Source organism: Pomacea canaliculata, linkage group LG7 (genome assembly GCF_003073045.1).
Source record: "Pomacea canaliculata isolate SZHN2017 linkage group LG7, ASM307304v1, whole genome shotgun sequence".
Taxonomy (NCBI): domain Eukaryota; kingdom Metazoa; phylum Mollusca; class Gastropoda; order Architaenioglossa; family Ampullariidae; genus Pomacea; species Pomacea canaliculata.
Genome location: NC_037596.1, coordinates 6,822,293 through 6,848,710, shown reverse-complemented (window position 1 = coordinate 6,848,710; position 26,418 = coordinate 6,822,293). Strand labels below are relative to the sequence as shown.

Sequence of the window (26,418 nt, the reverse complement as noted above, 5' to 3'; positions counted from 1 at the left end):
CACGTTTTTATAAACTTTCCCCACATCCGCTTATCTCCAGGGTACAGTCGCTTATTCCCGCTTTCCTGTCAAATAAGTGTGTGTTTGTGTGTTACCATAATACGTTTGCTTATTTTCCAGTCGCTTATTGCTCAATCCCGATGTAAATACGCATTTTTCTTGATTGGATTATCTGTTTACCTCCGAGGATTTTCTCTTTTCCCCATAGAAACGCTTTTTCAGAGATCAAATAGTTTGTCCTGACGTTGATACGCATTAACTTGACATGGATATGCTTTTCCCCGACGTAAATATGTTTCCCAACATGTAGATATGCTAATACCCGAGATATCAACCAGCATGACGCTATTTGTTTTGTGTTGTTTATTTTGTTTTCGTTGCTAGGGAAACGGCAGGTACTGCCTCGCAGAGAGGAGTACGAGACGCCTTGGGACCTAGGTACCACAGTATCTGTAATGTTTCTTTGTATGATACTCATTCTGTAACCTGTCCTACACCCTCAGATTGCACTGAATTAATATTCTCCAGAAGGGAAAGTCATAACATCAAAATATAAAATTCTTCACCTGTTCTTTAGTATCGACATCAAGTTTGTCCATCCTCTAAACGTAACATTATATTACACGATCATTAGTTGCAGCGAACTGTATTTACATATAGTTCATCTAATTAGTGTAATTAGAAATATCTTGACTAGGCCTACATGGCTGAAATGACAAGCTGGCAAAGGCACTAATCTTTGATTGTTTTCATCCTTCCGTGTCGGATACCATAAAACTGAGTGATTTCTAGAAATGTTCGCACCTTTGTCAAGTCACCCAAACATCTAGCTTTTAACATTTGATGTCGTTATAGGAGGTGCACTCTTCACAGATTCGTCTATTGATGTATCTGCCTTCTGTGTTTGTCTCAGTGCATGACAATGCATTGAAGCCTTCTTGCATGTGTGTTTGCGTTTCCGTACGCTAGTGCAAACCATTGTTTGTGTGCATGTGTATGGACGAGCATGAAAACGAAACGCAGCCTATATCTTCTGCAAAAATATCTTCCATAGTAGGTTGGGAAGAGAAAAGACTTGTTTTATTGTTTTTGTGAGCATATTACGAGTAAGTTTCTGTTATATTTTTAGCTGTCAAAATGTCCACGTTTCCTGTGAGTTATCATGCAAAGCCAGGTAATTGTCAAAGTCCAGTCTCGTAGAATTTGATCAGGTACTCTACACGTCAAAATATGGCATTAATATAACAAAATACAATATGATATATTACAATAACATTTTATTTGTCCCACAGACTAATTTTCCAAGTATCAATTCAGCCTACCGACACCAAAACTAGCTACTAACTCACTCACACAACTCATCAACATCTCCCTGGTGTAGTGGTTACCCATCCACCCCACTCCTGCCATCACATATATACTCCGGTGTTTTTATGTATGTTCAGAAACATACTTTTAAAACGTTTATTTACAAGAGTTATCAAATTTAATCGAACGTAGCTTGGCAAAAAATACGGATTCAAATGAGGAAGTTGTAGATTAAAGCAGATTAAATGTAAACATCTAATTAGTATATACAACTAGATACAGAAAACTTATGTAAAGCCCTGCATTTAATCCTGGCGGAACTTGTTTTTCAAAGTGTATACCAATTATCCTTTGCTGGATTATAAAATTTCTCTCTTTCGTTCACTTTGCTCAGATGTAGACATTTTCGTATACCTACCTTATTATTTCAGCTCTTTGTGTGCGGGTATGTGTTTGTGTGCATGCACATAAGTGCTTGAATACGCGTGCCTTTAATTGTTATTCACGATTTTCAAATGTTGTAGATTATTATTACATATAATTGCATTGTTATTCTTTGAGATTACTCATTTTCACTGCTATTCCCTTCCACTTACACATTCCATTTAAGTCGTTCTTTTTATTTTAAATAGCCTCTAATGAAATCTTGGGATGAAGACTCTTTTTTGTGTCTTGTCTGCTGTAAACTGGAAACGAATTTCCTTCTTTTGTTAGTTCTGCTTTACTTCGAAAATCAGGCGAAGGAAAAGACACACACTTGTACAGAGAGTGAAAAATAAAATTTACTTCCATAGGACAATCACATTAAATAAAAAATAAACACAACAACAAGAAACAAATATTACAGACACGTGATCTGTGTTACACTCCGTTGCAGTGCCGCTAAGTATCAATGTACCTGACGTAGACGATGACAGAGAACATCTACAACCACCCAGGTGCTGCGCAGACATCGGTGCTGGCGTCGTTGCAGACAAAGAGAAACAGACTCAAGACGATAATAAAGGTGAGATGTATTCACGAGATCTTTAGTTGAAATAGTTGAAGAGACCTTGTAGTTAAAGAATGTGTTCCAGTCCTCTTTTATCTTTTGTGTCTCTTCTGCCTGGCTACCTCACTTTCCCGAATTGGATATATAATAAGATCGGTCAAAGTAAACACATGTGGTCAGGATAAAGACAGGATAAGCTTTAGCTAGCTCTCTCACTCTCTCGTCCTTACCTTATTTACAGATGCATAAACACATGTTCAGATATTGTTTTCCGTTCTCTCGCACCTTGGAGAAATGCCTTAGAGATGAGAGGAGAGAAAACAAATTGTATCAAAAATTAATCAATTAATCAATCAAGAGAGAATACAATCAACTGTAACTTTCTGTCTCTAAAAATAGAATAAAATCAATTTCTAAAGCCCAGTAATAACATTAGGTTTGTCTTCTCCCAATTCCACTCCTGTCAGCTCTCCTCTTTGTATCCACCTCCCCACCCGTACTGAAGCAAACCACGGAGATATACAGAATGCCTAATATGCTGTCTATCAGTACACATCACATATAGCTGTCTACACTGCAAGTCGTTTTGAACTTATATTAACAGTGAGACCTCTCTTTTTAATGTTTAAGAATCAACCGCTCCTGAAGAGATGTACGCTAACATCGGAAGCGCAGCATCGGATGATAAAGCTAAAACGCAAAAACAAAAATTGGAAGGAAACGAAATACCAGAGAAAAAATACCCGAGAAAGCCAAGGGATCTTAACAAGGACAAGGACAAGCTTGACAAGGACCACGTCCCTCTCACTGGCATCGAACGCGAGACATCTGCCACCGAGCAGGTAGTGAACACTACTCATCACGAGCTGGCAGAATACATCAACACGTCGTCTGCTGCTGCTGCTGTTGCTGCAGACACCGGGAGATGGACAAACCAGGATGGTCTCATCTACACTTCTGCCGACCTCAACAGCAGCCTGAGCAGGAAGAGACCTTCACCTCGACTCCAGCAAACGGAGTACGTGGAGGTCACGTTCAAGAACGGTAAACCTCATGTTTGTGACTGAGGGCGTGTGGCCACGTTGACTGTCAGCTTTAGTGGTGACAATGGACTAAGTTGTGAACGGAAAATGTTGGTAAAGAGCAGTTTAGTCCTTTGTACTTACACACTCTATTAACGTCCTTATGTCTACGAGGGGTTCGAACATCTGTTTCCGTTACCGGAAATTAATGGTCGTAGTGGAAAGTTGTGTGTGAGAGAGGGAGAGAGGATAAAACAAGGACGTGATCGCGTCAGGATGAAATACATGTATACATCTTTTCTATTAATAGTACTATACTCTCTTTGTACACTCATTTTATTCAGCTGCTAATTTTAGACTTAAAATGTTTATGTATGTGCAGCGGACTACATCCAAGACTACAAACTATATGTATCTTAAGAATATGCGTGTATTTATGGTGTTAATGAAAATCACCAAGAGATGTCGAGAAGAAAATTGAAAAGAGTCCAATTTCAATGCATGAACCCATTTTGTGTGGACGCAGTCTGATTCCACATGGATGTAGACGAGGTTTTACCCATACTTTTTATTTCACCATCGTCGTGTGCAAAACTGTAGAGACTCGTGAAAGGTGTATGTGGCAAAGTAATGAACAGGATGTGGTCGTTGCATTTTTTTTAATAAACTTGTTCATGTTCAAATTTTTTAAAGCGATGTTTTCGTGTCTCTCTTTCTCTCTCGCTCATGAGGGGACGCAACTGTATTTAGTAACGTCGAGGTATGGACGAGTTGTAGACCCTTTATGCTCCACCACAGTGCCATTAGAATTCATCCATGACACGTGCTTCTCGCCTATCGCTGCGAGTTGCGGCATGTGTTCATATCAGCTAAGTGTCCAGTGGTTTCTTGATAATCAGTATCGTATTATTGTAAGCTATTCGACTGTTTTGTACGAAAACGTTCAGATTAAGCTATAATCATAGTTCAGAACCATTTTTACCATTATTTTGTGATCAGTGAGGATGAGGTTTTAAACCCACTCACGTCTCGCGATGGTGAACCTTGGCAGTTTATATTTCCTGCAAATAAGCTAACATGTGTCCCGGTGCTTGACTGGTCTAAAGAACCAAGTGTAGGGTTATGGATAGAAAACGCCAAAGAAATCTTAAGCCTTGATCAATGAGATAATGTATAAATAATATTTTTAAAACTTTGAAGTTGTCTGCTTCTGCGTTCCATTCTTGTCACGCATCTCAGTCCAGCTGCTGCAACGAAGGCTGCGATCATTCTTAGCAAGTCTGCAGATCCTCCTATCTTCTCCATCAGCACAACTTATAGCACTGACAAGATAGCACGCTGTCGTGAAAACTTGGGCATGTCTACATGATATACTTTGAAACTTGAGTCCCGTATCGTAGCAGCATTCACGTGTGTGACATCCCCAGTTTGTGCAGTGAGCCCGGAGTCAACATTTATAATGGCCTGTTTGTACCTGCTCTTGCCTTCCAAGCCACGGGAGGTCATAGTATTATGTTGCTCAGTGCATGGAAAAGAATGAAGAACAAAACCTTATAATTTTCTATTAAGTTACACATAAAACAGACACAAAAAAACCAAACAGATAACATCAAAAGTTCAGTTATTTATTATTATCAATCTATCTTATCCAAATTGTGAGACACACAATAACTCTGTTTTCATAGTGAGTGCAAATAATGCTCACAGAAAGTGGACAGACAGTATAATGGGTAAAAGTGACAGAGCTGATCTCCGGTTTTCACATTACTATATGTGGCAGACAAATCATCTTCCTTGGATGAGGCTTGGTGACTATATAGGTCAGGGGAGGCTGGAAGCACCTCAACAATGCTGTGTCAATCCATAACAGCAAAGCGTTACTCCTAAAAGAATAGCAAGTCTTGCACCAAACTCTGATCTTCCACAAACTTGAGTGTATTTTCAAAATGCAGCATTTAAGATCCAACCCCTAATAAAAAGAAAAAAAAAACGCTTGTATAACTTAACCCAAACTTATTAGATCAAAACTTATAAATTCTTTTCAGGTGCCTCTAAAAAACCAATTATCCTATAATCTCATCAACCTGAGAGTATAAAAATATATAGGTAGTGCTCATTGTACAGAGTTGCTATGTGTTTCTAGGTAAATGTATGGAATAATGCTTTAGTATATTTCCTAATTTACATATAAACATTATCATATTAATTATCATCTTAGAAGAATTAATTGTCACAGAATAATCAAAATAATAAAATCAGTGCAGATTTTAACTGATTTTTTCCAAGTCCTCTTGAAGATGACAGATGATGTTCTAGTCTTCTCATTTGTTATGATCCGCACAACAAGGAAATTACACGATTCTTCAGAGAGAATAAATCAGATTATAAAGAGAGATAAGAGACTAAAAGAAAGGGAAAAATATATATAATGTTAAGACAACTACACTAACAGGGACATCATAAGAAACTTGTAGTAAATTGCCAGTGTCAAGTAGGTTTAGCAGATGAAATTAAAAAGAATTGATACAAAAATAGGGTAGACCACCAAAAGAGACTGAAAACTGAGATTAAGTCACATTAAAAAAAAAAGCAGGTCGAAAAAGCACTAACAAAATGAAAGGGACACAGAAAGTATGTCAGAAAGCAAGAGAAGCTGAAAATTTGATATGGAAATGTATGAAATTTCTGAAAAAGTAACTGATATTAAGGCAAGGATCACTTCTGAATGCATACTGACAAAAGCTTTGAAATAAAAAAGGGCATTGAATGCTGAGTGAGAGTGAGAAGAGATAAGAAAGCCTGCTCTCTTCCTCTCTCAAGCACACACACACAGATGCACATATTTACATACAAAAACACATGCACACACACACAGCATGATCTGGTATATTAGCAGTTATGAGGAGTCACATTCGTTACTCACTGCTCAAGATCATCACTTAACAAGGATGGTGTAAGACACTATTGGAATAAGAAGTATTATTATTCCATAAGCAAAAGGTGCCCCTGAGTTGCCCACGACTATTGGCCATGCTGAGAAAGACAGAAGACAAAAATAACATCAAGTGTATGTACACATGAATAAACATTCATCCACTGAACTATTCTATCTGTATGACTCCTCTTACACAAAACAGTTACTGGAAGTTTTTCTCTCTTTTTGTTATTTCTGACTAACACAGTTTCTATTCAATAAATAGTGGACTATTAATGAAAAATACATTTATGTGAAGTTATAGGTATCACATTTAGATAATGCTTACATGTTTTAAGAATGTATGTGATGAAGTGGGTGGCCTATGTGTGTGTGTAGGGGATGAGGATAGCTACGTGCACATGTGTGCATATGTGTGTGCGCAAGCATTGATTTCATTGTATTAATCTCTGGACAAGATTAAATAATTTCTTACTGTGTCAAAACTTAGAGAACAGGCTCTATATTTTTGCCATTTGTGGCTAAGGAAAAGCGTAGAGTATTTTCCTTATGACAGCTTGATTTCCATCAATTATTTAGATATTATTAGTGCTATTCTGAGTGTCAGTCTGCATATGTCTATACTGCAATTCATGCTCATGGTAATACCTTTAAATGCATTTGTGCAACCACTACTAGAAGTTCTGTTCAGCTTGCTCATTGGATACATGCAAACTTCGCATTCCATTTCACCATTATTATTGTCATCTGAACCATCCAAAGTAGTGTTTGGGAGAAGAAGTTTATAGGTAAAGATGTCTCCAGACACTTCACACCAGCACATATCTAGGTCAGACTTTGAGCTACATATATCTGGACTGTCATACTCAATTTGACACAGCAGCGCAGAACGAAAACTGAATTTAAAATTGAAGTTAAATTTGACAAGCTTCTCAACTGACAAGCAATTGGCATTCTGGATTGCTGTTCTATTGATCTTGCAGACAAATAGTTTTTTCCCATCAACATATGACTTTGGACAATAAATGTCAATACCAATTGCCATCACTGCAAGAAAAATATAAAGCAAAACAAAATCATATCAAACAACTGCAGAGAAGCCCTCAAGGTCTCAAGACCAAGCGATTGAATACCATAATCATCAACAAAAGAGCTACATGAAGTTTTACATAAAATATTCCATTATAAGCCTTTTTATTTGTTGTTGTTTACTGCAGAATTGACTAAAGAAATTAAGCATTGAAAATTACAACCTTCATATCTCAAAGATAGCAAACATATAATGGGTTATATTCCACTTCCAGCACAATTTTTCATCAGACTGTAGCACTGTTTCATGCAAATTTTTGGTGTTTGTTTATTCACTCATGTTTAGGACCTCTGGGTTTCTTGAAACTGCTTTTATAACAAGGCAAAAGGACAAAATAACAAATTCTGAAGTTTTTAGACGAAAGATTGCCGCAGAGCTGCGTGTACTTCATTCGTGCCCACAAGATGGAAGGACCACCCACCACCTTCTCTCTTTTTTCTTAAAGCCCCTCTACAATCTGCTGGAGCAAATTATAAGCATTCATTAATTAAAGGGAAATTCTATACAATAGGTCTATATGAAACTACCAAATTTCAATGAAACTGTAAAATTACGACCTCTTTGAGAGAAGAGAAGGAATTTAGAAAAGGACAGGAGAAAATCAAGGGAAGATACCAGGGACAAGAGTTATGAAAGCATTTCAGCCGGATTGCCTCCCTTGTCAAATCCAACATTCTTTCCGTTCAACGTGGCATATCAAATTTGTTCTTTCTTTTCACTTAGTTCCTGGGAGTTTTCTGTGGACTAAAATTTGTTTTCAGCGTTTAGCCTAGCTAAATTTTGGTAATTTTTGCTATTAACACTTATAAGAAAGTATCTGCTGGAATGTAAAATTAACGAACCCGTTAACTGCCACTGGAGCGTCAATCCGTCACAATGGGTGCGGCTACCTGATCTGGCATTTTATGGAAAGTAAATCGCTGGTATGAATAATTGCAGCTGCTGTTTACAGTTTAAATGTAATTAAAGTGCCTTAACTTACCTAGCGGCGCCATAGCCAGAAAGATTGAAACAGCTGCATACAGTTGGAAGGCAGTTGATCTCATTGTTTCTAAGCTGCGAATGCTGCATCTAGGACACTGATGACGAGTTCCTAGCATAAAAAATACTTTACTTTCCTTATTCAGTCACTGACTTCATACAACTAGATCAACAGCGATCATGAGTATCTAAGTCAGCCTGGAATAGGCTCACACTCCTGTTAGATCCCACGGCCGCCATCATCTGTTTTCTCGCGCTAGAAGTCGAGATGCTCGCTGTAACGTTTTGTGAAGAGTGCGTTATGAATGTGAGTGTGAATATACATCTGCATGGAAAACTTGCTCACCGCCCACTTCTACCTTTTCCAGACAAAAAAGGTCAAAACCCATTCAGTGACGTCAAATAATTCACGTGAAGATTGCACACCAAATATCTGGATGTCTTAAAGAGTCTGGAAAGACAAAGTATATGGTTAGAAGCGGAGTGGTTAGAGGGCAAGTTTCCGAACCCTGTGGTTCGATACCCGTGTGGCGCCAAAACCTTTACCCAGTCTTCCCAAGGGTTGAAGATGAGGAGAGAAGATGGGTTTTCACAAATCTAGCACAGAAAAAAGTGAGGTATCAAACACCTCACTTCCCAACGGCCTAAAACAGGGGTCTCAAACTTGCTGCCCGCGGGCCAACTGCGGCCCGCGGGACAAAAGTTTGCGGCCCCCACCTCAATATCAAAGTTTCATGTTAGTGCGGCCCGATCGAGTTTGATACTGTTATATCTTCCCCTCTCTCGCTCCTTAGTCTGCAACTTCCAGTTTCTGTCAACTGTCCTCTGGATGGTCCGGGCGGTTGGCCATAAATCTTGACCAGTGACACTGCTGTATTATTATTATATTTTCATTTTCAATTTATTTATTACTGATTGATTTATTTTTTCTTATGAATTTGTTAATTTATTTTAATTTTTTAACACAAAAATAAGATGAAAAAATAAGACATTTGATAACATTGGAATGTTTTTGTAAGAGCTTTTCTTGTGGAAAACCTGATGCGGCCCAGCCTCATCCAGACTCTGCCTCCAGTGGCCCCCGGGTAAATTGAGTTTGAGACCCCTGGCCTAAAAGGTATAGATGAGCTTTTAGACTTCTTACTTATACAAATCGTTGCGGCTGATACAATACTAGAAGTCTTATTCTAAAATAAAGAAGAAAGGTAGTCACTGTACCAAACGCAATTATCCTAAGTGATATATATGTTTGCATACCGTTTCTGAGGATGTGAAAACATGCGCACACAGTTTCCCCTGGCGCCGAAAATGGACATCTGCACTCAAGTTTGAGAAGACTGGTCAGACAAGAGTTCTTATAAAAACACTTACTGATCATCAGGTCGTTGCATGACCCAGTATAAGATGCCTTCTCTTTTGTGAGTTGGCTGCGAGATGGACTAGAAAAAAAATATAAAGTGTGAAGCGCGCTTCTGATCTGTTGACACTGTCAAGATGAGACGAGCTGTCAAAGGGCATATTAATAACTCCAAGAAGAACTGCGTCTGTTGATTCTGTTCCTGTAATCTAGCAGATCATAAAATTCCGAGAAAAAGATAGTCGGTAAGTTTGTTCTTGCTATTCTCAGGTGTCTGTAAGTACCAGTTCAAGCTAAAATAAACTACAACCTCTCAACTCTGTGCTATGGATTCTTTGAATGTTCCTCACATCACTACTTTACTGACATCTTGTCTGTCCACTCTCCTGCCCGAAACCTTCACTACTCATCAGACTCCCGCATTCTATCCTCCCTCCCACAAAGACAGTCACATACGGACAACGGACGTCCTCCCTCTGTGCTGCTAAGCAGTGGAAATCTCTTCCACATCATATTCGCACTGGGACTACAAGGCTGCATTCAAATGTTCACTGAAAACATATCTTTTCACAAAGTACTATCCCTTGGTGTTATTGGTGATATCAATTTTTTTAAGCATTTCACAACATTAATACGTTTAACAGCACATATAAAAGACAATACTTAAAATAGAAATTATGTTTATTTAATATTAAAAATTTCATTTTTAAAAGAAAAATTAAAAATTCAACATGCAACATGGATTTTTCCCTCTAGCACCTCAGCAGAAAAAAGTTTGTAAACTGCTTCCATAATGCAAAAATGTAAAAAAGCACCAATATTTCTTTATAAAGATTGTTTTAATAATTGCCACAAAGCAAATATATTTCACAACTTTAACTCAAAACGGTTCACAATAGTATAATTTTAAGGTACATTGACGTCAAAAGTATTTTTCCATACAAAGTGTAAGGCTAAATCTCCATTGAGCAGCAGAGTGATGGAAGGTCTTTTACATGATGCAATAAAATCCTTATTTTCACAACATTAATCACAAATAATCACAACAACAACAAAAATTAAATCAGCATTTTCATTAGCCACAAAATATATCTGACTTCCTTCACTGCCTGCTTGTTAGTAGGTGTTTTACGCAATGTCAGCAACTACGGAAGGTTCTCATGGCAAGATCGATGAACAGGACCATTCGAAAGTTGACAATGATATTGGAAGAGGATATAGAGTATTCTTTTTTTAGTTATGTAAACTAAGAAGCCTTTGAATAAACAGGGCATATTACATCAGGTGAAACATTTAGACTCTAGATAAGCTAAGACTGATGTGAACAAAGACTTGACAAAAAGGTGAGTATGAGTCTGGGCCCTGAAATAATGTTGATGAACAGTAGAGTTTGGAATAGGAGAGGAATAAAAGTTTTATAGCAAACATGCGACTCCATGGACAGAGTAGGAAGTTGTACAATGCTTGTACATTGGTGTAAGTACAGTTTTCTAACTTCACAACAACAACATATCAAGATTATCACAGAAACGTTCTTTTTTTCTGATTATTATTATTTTGAAATGTAACCAAGACTACAAATGTCTGTTTATACTTTCAAAGGATGTCTTTCACCATAGAAAGTGAGTCTTAAGGATAGACAAGGTATCCTGAAGGATGGACTTCAACAGTACAGCCAGGTCACTCTAGTTTAAGCTGCTTTATAGTTGTAAGAAGTGTTCTTATTGTCTTACAAGGTGGCGACAGTACTCTAGATAAAGTCGTTGGTTTTGTGTTCTGATGTAGTTTCCCCTGATTTTTTTCTGAAAAAAAAAGGTGGCATAATGATTATGTTGGTTTTAGATCAAAATAACTTCATAAACTATACAAACTTTGGGTACATACATCCATCCACGCATCCTTTGACTAGTACCAAGAGATAAGTGGCTATGTCAGTCAACTAAAATGGTTGTTGGGGTTAACAACTGGATAAATGCAATGGTTCACAAAGCCTACATGCAGTCGTAGCGAACAGATTCTGCATGAAATGACCAGACAACTCCTATATGTTTATCAAGTTCTTTCTCGATCCACCTTGGCATTAATTCCCTTTGATGATACCCCAGGGATGAACTTAGATTACACTGAAAATGTAAAGTGTGAGGGGTCTTGGAGTATTTTGAGTTCCTAGAGTGCCTCTCACACTTTTGCATTTTAAGTTATATGCATTAAAGAAAATCTTAACACCTAATGATAAAGATTATTTTACCTTTTTTAGTATTTTTTAATTAAAAGTGTGTTTTAAAAAGTGTTCCTTATTTCAAGCTTTTAGCTCTCTTTGAATTTTGTTATATATTTTTTTTTAAATTTTCTTTGTTAATTTATTTCCTACTTGTAGGCCGAATTAGGGAAGATAACTATAGTTCCTAAAAATTAGAAACCAAATAATTTTACTACTTGTGGACAGCTGGAAATATTTTAATATTGCCTTGTCACCAGAACTGAATAACTGGTGAAAATTTCCGACATCTAGGACAATAGAAAGTGGGTGAAAACTGATTACAAATTAAAATCCATATATGGACAGACAGGCAAGCAAACAGAGCAAGTTAAATAAAAGTGTGTAAAAAGGTGTAAAGAGCAGAAAAAGATCCAACATTATATAATAAAAAACAAATGTTAGGCAAAATGTCAATGCACAACAACAATAAAACTACTATTCACGGTGTCCAGTCACTTAATCCCCAGACACTTCATCCCCGACACTTAATCCCCGACACTTCATCCCCGACACTTCATCCCCGACACTTCATCCCCTTGACTTTTAATCCCTAAGCACTTCATCCCCGACACTTCATCCCCTAGACTTTTAATCCCTAAGCACTTCATCCCCGACACTTAATCCCCGACACTTTATCCCCGACACTTCATCCCCTTGACTTTTAATCCCTAAGCACTTCATCCCCTAGACTTTTAATCCCTAAGCACTTCATCCCCGACACTTAATCCCCGACACTTTATCCCCGACACTTACTCCCCAGACACTTAATCCTTATAAATCAAGTGCAACCTATAATAGATTGTTGGATGAAGTTTGAGAGCTAATGCCTAATGTAGCCCCAGAGACTATAGTAACAGACTTTGAGAAAGCTGCGATGACCGCTTTTAGTCATGTAAAGTAACGGGATGTTACTTTCGTTGAAGTCAAGCGGTATTATGCAAAGTCACTGAACTGGCGATGAGAAGTGACGATGAAGACGACGAGTGACGTGGAATGGTCAGATGCCTCCCAGCACTTGCCTATGTACGTGAAGAAGACATTGTTGATTCCTTCCAATTGCTAGCAGAGTCAATGCCACAACATGATCGCATGCCGGAACTTCTACCCTACTTCGAGCATACGTATATACTGTATATATTGTTGAAGAACATTAAATTTACTAGCTTATATGAACTTTAACTAATGTTGTAGATGTTCAAATGACGTTGAAGTTAAAAGCATGATTTGAATTTGAATTTCAATTAAATTTTTCACTGACTTCATAATTTTTTTAGTTAAGGATTTAGTTTAGGGATTAAGTGTCTGGGGATTAAGTGCTTGGGGATTAAAAGTCTAGGGGATGAAGTGTCGGGGATTAAATGTCGGGGATGAAGTGTCTGGGGATTAAGTGACTGGGAACCACTATTCACTTATCAGGAATTACACTATGAATAAACTTTAGATAAAGGTATGAATAAACTGAAATGCCCAAATCTGTATCAAATCTATCATAACTCTTCTCTTTATTCAAAGTTTTAAAGATAAATCAGAAACAAAAACTACATGTGTCATAAGAATTTTTAATGATTGTAAATGACAACACAGAGAAAATTATCACTTACAGAGCATAAGTAGTAGCTGCCTGAACAGTGAAATCCAAGCAACAATTAGTCCAGTTCTGCTAATGTGTCCCCCGCTACTAGGAGAATTCTCCTCGCCTGTCAACATAACAAAAAACAATTAAACAAACATACACACATACATGCAGTCTGTCACTTTAAAGCATGGCCAAAGCATGGCACATGAAAGGTGAAGTTAACCTTACCATGTTTAATGTCAAACGATAATAAAAGTGTCTCATCGTATGATAAAATGCTTGTGAAAATGAAGACAATGAAGTGATGGAAAGGAAAAAAAAAGAAGTAAGGGATACTATTGTTCAATCATAGCATCCAAGTACATGCCAGGCCCCTTAAACAGCAGGTTAAACATGAACAACTGTTTTGAAGATGTAGAATTTAAGTTTAGTTAAAAGCTATGTAAACAGTTAACTCATTATTAATAATAACTATAAATTTTTCAGAAATGTTTCTTATCTGCATTTAAGCTCAGTGTCTACAGTGAGGTATGTCACTGTCAAATAAAAAGGTAGCTACAGTGTTACTTGTAGATGATCACTTCTACTTTATGCAAAATGAGATAAGAAATACTGATCTTGACTGATCTCCGCTTTCTACATGTTGAGCTCTCAACCAATAAACCACTAGTAAATGACGTACTGCTCTTAGGAATTCTAGGCTACAGCAACCTACTCCTCACCCTGTGTAATGTTCTTTTGTCTGGCAGTTCTCTGTACCTTACTAACAAGCTCCAACAATTCTGAAATGATGCAGCTCAACTCATACTCCAGACATGCAAACAACATAATACAAATTCTTTTCTCCATATTCTCCAATTCTCCATTCCATCCAGGCTTGTGTACACTACCAAATTACTGCACTCTGCCTTAGGTTCTTTAAAGGCTCAAGCACTTCTTATTTCTCTGATGTCATAACTCACTAAAAGCAGTAATGTCCTGTATATCTGCATGCCACATATTTTGATAACTTTAAATATACCACTTTTATTATTAGTTTTAAAAATCTTTTTATCAGACAAAAGAAGCTGAATCAAATTTTCAGTCGTTTTAATTTTAATCTGGTCAATTAATGCCAAACAAGAGATAGAATGCTGAATCAAAATTATATAAATTTCACTCACCCTCTTCTGTAAAGTTTTTGCAGCTATCAGTGGTTGTTACATTAAGTGTTTTAGGTGAAACGCAAAGTTTGCACTCCAAACTTCCATGTTTGTGTTCAGAACTGTTGTACTGGAAAATAAATCCATACTCAAAAATATCGCCAACTTGTTTAGTACAAAAGCAACCCTTTTGATGTTGGTCTCCAGTGCAGATTTCTGGAGTGTCATATGCAACATAGCACACAGTGCGAGGAACAGAATTCACTGTAAGGTCAAATGTCACCGAGTTTTGCTTGAAATTACAATCAGCATTTTCAATGGCTGTCTTATTGATCTTGCAGGTAATGTTGTTTATGCCACTTCTGAAGGTCATTGGACAATTTAAATCCACACCAAGCCCCCATGCTGCAAACAAAATTCTCAAATGAAATAGATGTAAATAAGACACTAAAGGCTAGACTGTAAGTATGAATGTACTTATGGATAAAATGTAATAATATTTATTTACACTTCACATACACATCTATATATGCAAACCCATAGAAAGGCAGTAAAATCAAAAAGTTTCAAGTGTGCCTGGCCGCTTCAATCAATGTCTTTTTCACATATGCTGCATAACCAAAAACAAATATACAATTTCATTCAGCAGCTGTATTGACGAGACTGGTAACATGATCGTAGTACTCAACAATTTAGCAGAAGCTTCTTGTTACACACCGTGGTCAGCACTGTGGCGGAAAAATCTCCCTGCACACCCATTGGTAATGGGTATCTGACTTTTCAGTGAACAAACCCAGTGTAAGTAAAAGGTTGGCCATCACCCTGCGTAGCCAGCTTTTTTTTTTTAATACATTGAACCACCTAGAGTTCACTGCCATACAGTTGCCAAGCTATGACATTCTTCTTTCAAAACCTCTTTTTTATCCATAACACAAAATCGCAACATGTCATCTATGTCGGACAATGACAATGAAGTGTAAACATAAATAAAAATAATTTCAATAATGCTGCACTTTTCAGAAACTAGTATTGGAGTGCGAGTACGTATAAAAAGAAATATTGAGTAACACTAGCAATAAAAGCACACGACTCTTACTTAATGCCATTAGAGAGGAGACGAGCAATAATATAATCTGAAATCCCATAGCTTTTTGGTGAAAGTTGCACTCTGGTGAAATGTGTGAAATGTACTTTCTTTGACAATGGCTTTGCAGAAGCAGGGGAAGCCTACTCTACCTACGGCAAACAACGCAGCAGAGTTGCCGGCCCTGATTCCCCAACCCCCACCCCACCCCCCTGCACCCAACGACAGATACCCGTCAAGTGACGACTGATTAGAAGAGATCGGAGCGTATTTACATAATCAGTAACCGAGCATTTACTATCATTTGTAAAAAAAAAAGATGAGCTCATGCTCTGCAGATGATTGTATCGACTGAAAGACGAAAGATTCAACAAGTCTTTTTTATATATATAAGTTTGACTTTTTTTAAATGTGTATATACAGGGTTAGGGTTAATTTAATTTGTATATAAGTCGTAGCTTTAAGAGATCGATGAAGAAATCGAGTTACGGAAGGTTCAAGTTAAGTTTTCACTGTAGACATTTAATTTGTAACCAGATTTTCATTTCTTGTCATTTTTTAAAGACACTCAGGTGTAGCAGGATATAGGATCTCCTACCCAGAATCGAACTCCTACCGAGGTATGCTTACAGAAAGCAGCCAAAATCTATGACTACAAGTAAGAAAACACAATGCGGAAAAATACAATGTGAATGACAAAGAAGATTTTACACCTGTGAATAAAGAAGCAATTATGACTTAGAAAAATATTCTGGAAGAAAGCAGACAAGCTCAAAAAATGTTTGATAGCTATAAAAGTATTTTTAATGATCATTTTATAGCAATTAGATGCAGAAACACACGGAAAATCGAAATTACGATAGAATCATGGAAAGGAGGACATACTAACCTGTAACTTGGAGGTTATTGTCAAGAGCGCTATTAAACGACAGTTTTCTTTATTACATGTATAGTATTCAAAGAACTAGGTGACTTACCCTGCTTTCAATAGTTTGGCTTTCATAAGATATAACTACCCTCCCTCAGGTTCCTGTATAAAGCTGCACCAAAAAGCTAAAGTACCGATAGAGACGCCATTTGTCAGAGATTTTGTGCAGTTTGACCACGGACGTGTTAGGTGGACTGCTGTCTTTTTGTCTGCCAGGACCAATGCTTAGCCTCTTGCGAAGTTCTCTGTCTGTCAGTCTCGGCTAGTCTAAACAATGAATGTGACTAAACCGAAGCTTTGTACACATCATGCGTCGTTTGTCTGCCAGCAGTCCCAGTAATATGAGATCGTGATTTGAACGTGCACGGCAATTACTTCCGCTGTTTCTCTTCCGGCATGACAAGGATGTGATTAAAGAAATAAAAAAAAAAGTGCCTCACAAACACCTTTTTTTTTTTCTGAGTTCTATAGTTGCACACAGCAAGAAAGCTGACTGACCTGTCTACAGTCGCTTGGAGAAACATTGGGTGACTGTCTATAGTGCTTAAAGCACATTTCCTCCCTGAGCTGTCCTGGTGCCTCGAGGTTTTCAAACCCACACGTAGCTTTAATTGCGGCATTCCCCATATTCACAAACTTGAAAATTTAAGCAATACACACACTTCTGCTTGTGGTTGGGATGTCCATATCTGAAGGTGAAGTTGTTTTTTTTTTTCCGCGAATTTTACGTTTTGAATAATGACTTAAAATATAATTGACAGCCCCTCCCGTTCCCAACAAAAATGCATGTAATAAGCATTTAAGTATACTTTTGAACTTATTCCCGGATTTCGAACAAGACAGAACCGTGCTTGGACTATTAAATCAATTGCATTTATCTAAATTAGCTCGCTGACGATTCTCTCTCTCTCTGTTCTCAATTCTGTCAATTAGCTAACTTCCCTTTGTTCTTATAATAAATCTGGGACAATACCCTGTTTAGTTTTTCGATATACACAAAGATACCAAATTACAATGCACATTAACATAGAGGTCAGGATTGTGCAAAGTATATGGATATGCTCCAGTTGTGAAGTTTCAGTCAATAGAACAGCTGGAGAAATATGTTTATTAAGCATATTGTGGCATCACGAATGTGACTTACTTTCTGTGCATGGTAATAGTTTGTGACCGTATGTCTGGAGAATGAAACAGGGGTATTCACTTCGATTTGGGGAAATTCTTGTACTGCAGCATCCAATCACCAGAAAAAATGTACCCTACTACCTCTTTAAGTGTGTTGCGCACCCTTGACTTGTCAAGTCTTATTGACATTTCGAGTAATCCTCATCTGCTGACGACCGTATACAGAAGAGAAACCTCTAGATTATAAACTGAACTATTAGGTCTGATCCTGATTTCGGTCAATGGCTAGCTCTCATATCGTTAGCTCCTCTTTATATCAATGTCCTCAGGTATGAGTAAGTTTCGCTCCTCATTTCCCTAACCCCTCCTATTCTCTTTTTTTCTCATAATCGCACTTTCAATACAAAACCTAGTTAAACCTTGTCCCGTTACATACGGACGCTCCAGAGGACGACCTAAACACAGGTTTAAACTCTAGTTGACAGTCGGTTGTGTCGTGTGTGTGTTGGGGGTGGGTGGGTTTTGATGCTGTAAAGTCGGTTTGTGGTCTTCTTACGCTGTTATGAGTATTGCATTTGTTGGTAGCGATTCCCTCCTTTTGTTCCCCCATTTCCCGATTAACAAATTGCACAAGCTATGTTCTTCATTCTGCATGCGCCGTGTCGTTTTACTTTCCTCTTCTCCTCGCTTTAACTTCTTTTTCATTTCCTCTTTTTTCTTTACTCACTGAAATACTGATTACACTCATCGACTGCTTAACAGATCTCCCGGAGGACGTGTCATGTCGAGCAGACATTACATCCTGGTCTGTCCTTGTGTCCTGTGTCCTCGGGAAAGTCTACTCTTCACGGGGAGTTTACACCTGTCAACTGCTTAGAATGAAAGATGTACGCACTGAATACAGACAGGTGAATGATATATTAGCGAAGATTGCTGCTGATTCTGTCAGTCACTCCATTCTGATTATGACCTTAAGTTCTCCATCTTTCCATTCACTACTCCGACTGTTTCTCGACACTCAGCCTAGTCCTTCCTCTTTCTTTTCCTCTGTCCGTCTGTCTGGTTCAACAATCTCCATGATTTTCACTCACTAAAAAGTATATCGGAGCTTTCAGACTTCTTACTTACACAAATCGTTGCAGCTGATACAATACTAGAAGTCTTATTCTAACGTAAAGCAGAAGGTAGTCACTGTACCAAACGCAATTATCTTAAGTGATATATATGTTTGCATATCGTTTCCGATGATGTGAAAACACGCACACAGTTTCCCCTGGCGCGAAGATGGACGTTTGCGCTCAAGTTTGAGAAGACTGGTCAGACAAGAGTTCTTTTAAAACATCGACTGACTGCACTTACTGATCATCAGGTCGATGCATGACCCAGTATAAGATGCCTTCTCCTTTGTCTGTCCACACTCCTGCCCGAAGCCTTCACTCCTCATCGGACTCCGACATTCTATCCTCCCTCCCACACAGACAGTCACATACGGACAACCGGCGTCCTCCCTCTGTGCTGCTAAGCAGTGGCACTCTCTTCCACATCGAATAATAAAAATTTTATTTATTTCTAAAAGAAAAAGTAAAAATTCAACACGCTAACAGGGATTTTTTCCCGTCTTACAGCTTAGCAGAACAAGGTTTGTAACTGCTTTCATAAAGCAAAATGTAAAAAAAGCACCAATATTTCTTTATAAAACTTGTTTTAATAATTGCCACAAAGCAAATACAGTTCACAACTTAACTCAAAACAGTTAAAAATAGTATAATTTTTAAGTACATTAACTTTGAAAGTATTTTTCTATATAAAGTATAAGGCAAGTGGTGGGCTAAATCATCATTGAGAAGCAGAGTGATGCAATAAATCATCATTTTCACAACTTCAATTACAAATAATCACAGCAACAACAAAAATTAAATCAGCATTTTCATCAGCCACAAAATATATCTGACTTCCTTCACTGCCTGATTGTTAGTAGGTGTTTTACACCATGTCAGCAACTGCGGCTATCTCATGGCAAGAGCAATGAACAGGACCGTTCGAAGGTTGATAAGCTAAGACTGATGTGGAGAAAGACTTGACAAAAAGGTGAGTATGAGTCTGGGCCCTGAAATAATGTTGATGAACTGTAGAGTTTGGAACATGTGGCTCCATGGACAGATTAGGGAGTTGTGCTGTGCTTGTACATTAGTGTAAGTCACAGTTTTCTTAACTTCACAGCAACAACATATTCAAGATACTATCACAGAAACTTTCTTTCTTTTCTGATGTATTATTTATTTTGAAATTTAACCAAGACTACAAATGCCTGTTGATACTTTAAAAGGACTGTCTTTCCCCACAAAAAGTTGAGTCTTAAGGATAGACAAGGTATCCTGAAGGGATGGACTTCAACAGTCAAAGCCAGGCACTCTAGTTTTAGCTGCTTTATAATTGTAAAGAAGTGATTCTTAGTGTCTTACACGGTGGCAAACATACTGTATACAAAGTCTTTGGTTTTTGTGTTCTGATGTAGTTTCCCCTGATCTTTTCTGAAAAAAAGATGGCATAAAAATTATGTTGGTTTTAGATCAAAATAACTTCAATAAACATACCAACTTTGGGCACATACATCGCCCCCCATCATCTGACTAGTACCAAACAATTCAAAATACTACATTCACTTTCAGGAATTACACTATGAGTAAAACTTTAGATAAAGGTATAAATAAAACTGAAATGACCAAATCATGTATCAAATATTTTTCATAACTCTTCTCTTTATTTAAGTTTTAAAAATAGCAAATCAGAAAAACAAAAACTGCATGTGTCATAGGAATTTCCAATGATTGTAAAAAATGACTAACAGAGAGAAATTATCACTTACAGAGCTAAAGTAGTAGCTCGGAGGGACCGGCCCCTCCTGAACAGTGAAATCCAAGCAACAATTAGTCCAGTTCTGCTAATGTGTCCCCCGACTACGAGGAGAATTCTCAAACTCCTGACCGAACATGACTAACAAAAAAAACAAAACAAAAACAAAAAATTAAAAACAAAGCCAAGCACACATTACACGCAGTCATCACACATGCACATTAAGATATCAGCATGTCCTTCCTCAAAGATGTACCTCATCTTTCATTGTTTATATATACACAATAATAGAATTAATACCAATAATTTACAATCAAGTAACGAATGAAATCAAGTGAACTACATTGTGGCTAGATTCAAAAGTAGAACTGATTTTAAAGAGATTCAAAAACCGAATTAAAGCTTGCTCTGTCTGTTTGAAAAAGGAACTAAAACAGCTTTGTTCCTTTCACTGGTATGCATTCCTAGCAAATATCATTCAGAGATCAACCATAACTACGCATTATGCAGAAAGGTAAGGTAGTTAATAGATTTCATATCCTAGAGCAATGTGGAGTTCTCGTGTTGTAAAAAACAAATAAACGAGAAGGACGTACGCTCTCTATGTGCGAGTCTCTGTTAAAAAAAGCTGGTTTGAAGACAATTGGTGGGAGACAGAGAAAGACGTCAGCTTCCGGAGAAGGAAGAGGCGTTGTTGAGCCTTCTTCACGAAATATTGAGTGTCGACATCCCAGAAAAGTCGCCGATCGAAGATGGTGCCCAGGTATTTAAAAGCAGAAACAATTTCCACCTCCTTGTCATGGATGACACACACAGAACATGGTGAAGAATTCCGACGGAAATCAAAGACAATCTCCTTCGTCTTACTCACATTAAGTTCTAGAAAGTTGTCATCGCACCAGCAATGAATTCCTCCAAAGTTACACCGTGGTATGCACTGGCCGCTAAGGAGAGACAGCAGTACAGTGTCATCAGAGAATTTGACAAGTTGACCTCATGGCGACTGCGAGAACTGTTGGTGTACAGAATAAACAGAAGCGGGTATAGAACACATCCCTGAGGTGAGCGGTGCATTCGTGGTGATTAAGTCGGAAAAAGTGCCATTGCAAGAACTCGTTGCTGCCCTCTGTCAACCAAAAAGTGGGATGATCCATGACATTCGAAGTCTGATGCGTCAAGGGAAACTCGTCTAGGAGACTTCTAGCTAGGATAGGTGTGGCTGAATAGTGTTGAATAGGCAGACGAGAATAGCAAACACGAACAGTCGAGCATGGGGGGGTCCCCTTGAGGATTCTCTCAGGTTTTGAGTAAAGTGTGGAGGAATGAACAGTTTAGCATTCATCAATACTTCGTTTGGACTGGTATGCAAATTGCAAGGATCAAGACAATTGTTAGTGACTTAAGAATCAATGCTTGATGATTTGTCTCAAATGCTTTCATGACCAATCCCGCGATGTTAAGGGCCACTGGTCTAAAGTCATTTGAGATGCCGAGCTTAAGACTTCTTCCGGAACTGGGACAAATGGTTAGATAATTTCCAAGAGGCTGGGATGGAGAGTGAATCCATAGAGCGCTGAAGATGTTTGAAAAATGCCTCCAAGTTGGTGCCGCGCAGACAACGTAATGTCCTGCCACAAATTTCCATCCGGACCGGACGCCTTGCGAATATTTACTCGCTGAAAGAGCTCCACAACTTGTTCATGACAAATCTCAACTTCTGTACAGGGTGAAGAGACTAAGCACATCTTTAATTTGCACTGAGAAGTCATGAGTCCCGAAACGAGCGAAGAAACATTAAGAACATAAGGCAGGGCCGTACTGTCAACGCCTGAGATCGAGATTTTGGCTTTTTGACCCCTTACTCCGATCGACAATATTGGCCATGTTGTTGAGTCCCTGCCAAGCTACTCGGATGTTACCTGTAGCAAACTGAGACTCTATTTTGACTTGTGCTTCACCTTGGCCCGACGGATAGCATCACGGACCTCTCTATGTACCAATTTCTGTCGTGGCAGAACCGTGAAGAACACATGTTCTTTTTATTAAGCACTGCTTTCAGGATCTTAGTCACCGAAGGTTTGTTGTTAGGATAAAGCAAAACTGTTTTTGATGGAATGGTGCAATCTACACAAACGGTGATATATGAAGAGATGGTGTTTACTAAGCGTTCAGATTAGGACATGCTTCTAAAAAAGACATCCCAGTCAGTACATTCAAAACAGCCTTGTAAGCTTGCAACACTGTCTGCAGTCCAGCATCTAGTGGAATGAATTGTTCGGCGCACCCGTCTGAACACAGTTTATAAATTTGTAATTTAATCTGGTCATTAATGCCAAACAAGAGATAGAATGCGAATCAAAATTATACAAATTTCACTCACCCTTTTCTGTAAAGTTTTTGCAGCCATCAGTGGTTGTTTCATTAAGGTGAAATTTAGGTAAATGCAAAGTTTTGCACGCCAAACTTTCCATGTTTGTGTTCAAACTGTTGTACTTGAAAATAAATGCATACTCCAAATATCACCAACTCGTTTATTACAAAAGCAACCCTCTTTATGTGAGTCTTCAGTGCAGATTTGTGAAGTGTCATATTCAACATAGCACACGGTGCTTGTAGTAGATTTCACCTTAAAGTCAAATGTAACCGACTTGTGCATGAAACTACAACCAGCATTTTCAATGGCTGTCTTATTGATCTTGCAAGTAATGTTGTTTATGCCACTACTGAAGGTGACTGGACAATTTAACTCCACACCAAGCCCCCATGCTGCAAACAAAATGAAATAGATGTAAATAAGACACTAAAGGCTAGACTGCATAAACGTACTTATGGATAAATGTAATAATATTTATTTACACTTCACATACATATATGCATATGCAAACACACAGAAAGGCAGGAAAATAAAAAAGTTTCATGTATGCCTGGCCGCTTCGGTCACTGTCTTTCTTACAGATTCTCACACATGCTGCATAACCAAAAACAAATATAAAATTTCACACAGCAACTAGTGTTGGAGTGCGAGTACGTATAAAAAGAAATATTCAGTAACACTAGCAATAAAAGCACACGACTCTTACTTAATGGCATTAGAGAGGAGACGAGCAATAATATAATCTGAAATCCCATAGCTTTTTGGTGACAGTTGCACCCTGGTGACTTCGCGAGTGGAATGTATTTTCTTTGACAATGGCTTTGCACAAGCAGGGGAAGCCTACTCTACCTACAGCAAGAACGCAGCAGAGTTGCCGGCCCTGATTCCCCAACCCCCACCCACCCCCCTGCACCCAACGACAGATATAACCGTCAAGTGACGACTGATTAGAAGAGATCGGAGCGTATTTACATAATCAGTAACCGAGCATTTACTATCATTTGTAAAAAAAAGATGAGCTCGTGCTATGCAGATGATTGTATCAACTGAACGACGAAAGATTCAACAAGTCTTTTCATATATAAGTTTGACTTTTTTTTAATCTGTATATACAGGGTTAGGGTTAATTTAATTTGTATATAAGTCGTAGCTTTAATAGATCGATGAAGAAATCGAGTTACTGAAGGTTCAAGTTAAGTTTTCACTGTAGACATTGAATTTGTAACCAGATTTTCATTTCTTGTCATTTTTTTTAAAGACATTCGATCCGGTGTAGCAGGATATAGCATCTCCTACCCAGAATCGAACTCCTAGCGAGGTATGCTTACAGAAAGCAGCCAAAATCTATGACTACAAGTAAGAAAACACAAAGCGGAAAAAAATACTATTTGAATGACAAAGAAGATTTTACACCTGTGAATAAAGAAGCAATGTGGACTTAGAAAAATATTCTGGAAGAAAGCAGACAAGCTCAAAAAATGTTTGATAGCTATAGAAGTATTTTTAATGATCATTTTATAGCAATTAGATGCAGAACACACGAAAAATCGAAATTTACGATAGAATCATTGGAAAGGAGGACATACTAACCTGTAACTTATTATTGTTATTGTCAAAAGCGCTATTAAACGACAGTTTTCTGTTTTATACATGTATAGTATTCAAAGAACTTGTGACCTACCCTGCTTTCAATAGTTTGGCTTTCATAAGATATAACTACAGTGGTACCTCGACATACGAGTTTAATTCGTTCCGTAACCTTGCTCGTATGTCAAATTGCTCGTATCTCAAAGCAATTTTCCCCATTGAAATTCATTGAAATGCCATTAGTCCGTTCCAGCTCCCAAAACACCACCTCAGTTGTTTTTGTTAAGTGTTTTTGAATAAGAAAAAGTGTATTTACAAGAAGAAACATTTATTTATGAATAACAAATACATATTCTATAAAAACATATTAAATTCTTCGTTTGTGGAAGTGAGTGGGATCTGCTTCAGCAAATCACCGTAAATCGCTCGTGCCTTCTCACACATGATGCTTTGTGTTAAGGTTCCTCTTGAAGCTGCTTCTCTGTCACCCACACAGTCAATAGTTTCTCCATCTTTCCATGGAGAGAAGTCCGGAGCTTAGAAATTATTGTAACGCCCCTAGCTGGCGTTGTACCCTTTATCAACTCCTGTTTAAGCTCAGAACATATCATTGATGTGCTACACCCGTACATCCTCACCAAGTCAATTACTCGCACACCTTGCTCTGGTTTTTCTAGGATTTCGCGCTTTAATTCAATAGACATCATCTTCTTCTTCGGACCCATGGTTACAAAAATAAATGGGATAATGTTTTTTAAATGTACAAAAAGCAAAAAAACGCGAACCCAACTTATCAAAAATGCTTCGAAAACGAGGGAAACAAACACACAGACTGAGGTCTAGTCTGAGGTGGGAGAAACTGTTAGACGCTGCACACGACACCAACATCCTCCCCGCATGTTGGGGTCGTGTGCAGCGGTGTAGTGTGCGATTTCTCGTATCTCAAATCTTGCTCTTATCTCGAAGCAAAATATCGCTCGCTCGGCGGCTCGTATCTCAAAACACTCGTATGTCAGGGCACTCGTATGTCGAGGTACCACTGTATACCCCTCAGGTTCCTTATTAGCTCAACTAAAAGCTAAAGTACCGATAGAGACGCCATTTGTCAGAGATTTTGTGCAGTTTGACCACGGACGTCTATAGGTGGACTGCTGTCTTTTGTCTGCCAGGACCAATGCTTAGCCTCTTGCGAAGTTCTCTGCTGTCAGTCTCGGCTAGTCTAAACAATGAATGTGACTAAACCGGAAGCTTTTTACACATCATGCGTCGTTTGTCTGCCAGCAGTCCAGTAATATGAGATCGTGATTTGAACGTGCACGGCAATTACTTCCGCTGTTTCTCTTCCGGCATGACAAGGATGTGATTAAAGAAATAAAAAAAGTGCCTCACAAACACCTTTTTTTTTTTTCTGAGTTCTATAGTTGCACAGCAGAAAGCTGACTGACCTGTCTACAGTCGCTTGGAGAAACATTGGGTGGACTGTCTATAGTTGCTGAAAGCACATTCCTCCCTGAGCTGTCCTGGTGCCTCGAGGTTTTCAAAACCCACACGTAGCTTTAATTGCGGCATTCCCCATATTCACAAACTTGAAAATTTAAGCAATACACACACTTCTGCTTGTGTTTGGGATGTCCATATCTGAAGGTGAAGTTATTTTTTTTCCCGCGAAAATTTTACGTTTTGAATAATGACTTAAAATATAATTGACAGCCCCTCCCTTTCCCAACAAAATGCATGTAATAAGCATTTAAGTATAACTTTTGAACTTATTCCCGGATTTCAGAACAAGACAGAACCGTGCTTGG

General features: G+C 38.1%; 3 protein-coding genes across 8 annotated transcripts in view; 1 reads left to right on the top strand and 2 right to left on the bottom strand.

The window, feature by feature from the left end:
* The window catches only part of LOC112568110, a 43,517-nt gene extending 39,517 nt beyond the window's left edge, over positions 1-4,000 (top strand). The window contains exons 14-16 of one of the 2 annotated variants that reach the window (XM_025245210.1): positions 385-438; positions 2,186-2,314; positions 2,930-4,000. In XM_025245210.1, coding sequence (XP_025100995.1) covers positions 385-438; positions 2,186-2,314; positions 2,930-3,366 — 620 coding nt within the window. In that variant the 3' untranslated portion in view covers positions 3,367-4,000. The remainder of the gene's footprint in view (positions 1-384; positions 439-2,185; positions 2,315-2,929) is intronic. The other variant, XM_025245211.1, reaches the window with a different exon arrangement.
* Positions 4,001-4,930: 930 nt separating this feature from the next.
* Positions 4,931-8,554, bottom strand: LOC112568115. 2 transcript variants are annotated; one of them, XM_025245218.1, is made up of 4 exons: positions 8,329-8,554; positions 6,905-7,303; positions 6,245-6,354; positions 4,931-5,290 (listed from the first exon to the last, which is right to left on the bottom strand). In XM_025245218.1, exons 1-3 carry the CDS (start codon positions 8,444-8,446, stop codon positions 6,257-6,259), a joined length of 615 nt encoding a protein of 204 aa, XP_025101003.1. In that variant the 5' UTR covers positions 8,447-8,554; the 3' UTR covers positions 4,931-5,290; positions 6,245-6,256. The 2 variants fall into 2 exon arrangements, with proteins under 2 accessions (XP_025101003.1, XP_025101002.1); XM_025245217.1 differs by lacking the exon at positions 4,931-5,290 and adding an exon at positions 5,303-5,682.
* Positions 8,555-10,381: 1,827 nt separating this feature from the next.
* Positions 10,382-23,900, bottom strand: LOC112569104. Of its 4 annotated transcripts, none has more exons than XM_025246787.1 (4): positions 23,733-23,892; positions 14,684-15,067; positions 13,546-13,641; positions 10,382-11,485 (listed from the first exon to the last, which is right to left on the bottom strand). In XM_025246787.1, coding segments are annotated over exons 1-4 (531 nt in total). In that variant the 5' UTR covers positions 23,782-23,892; the 3' UTR covers positions 10,382-11,483. The 4 variants fall into 4 exon arrangements, 3 of the variants coding, with proteins under 3 accessions (XP_025102572.1, XP_025102571.1, XP_025102570.1); XM_025246786.1 differs by lacking the exons at positions 10,382-11,485; positions 23,733-23,892 and adding exons at positions 12,643-12,963; positions 15,759-15,823; XM_025246785.1 differs by lacking the exon at positions 10,382-11,485 and adding an exon at positions 12,650-12,963 and having other exon boundaries at positions 23,733-23,895.
* Positions 23,901-26,418: the final 2,518 nt, after the last annotated feature.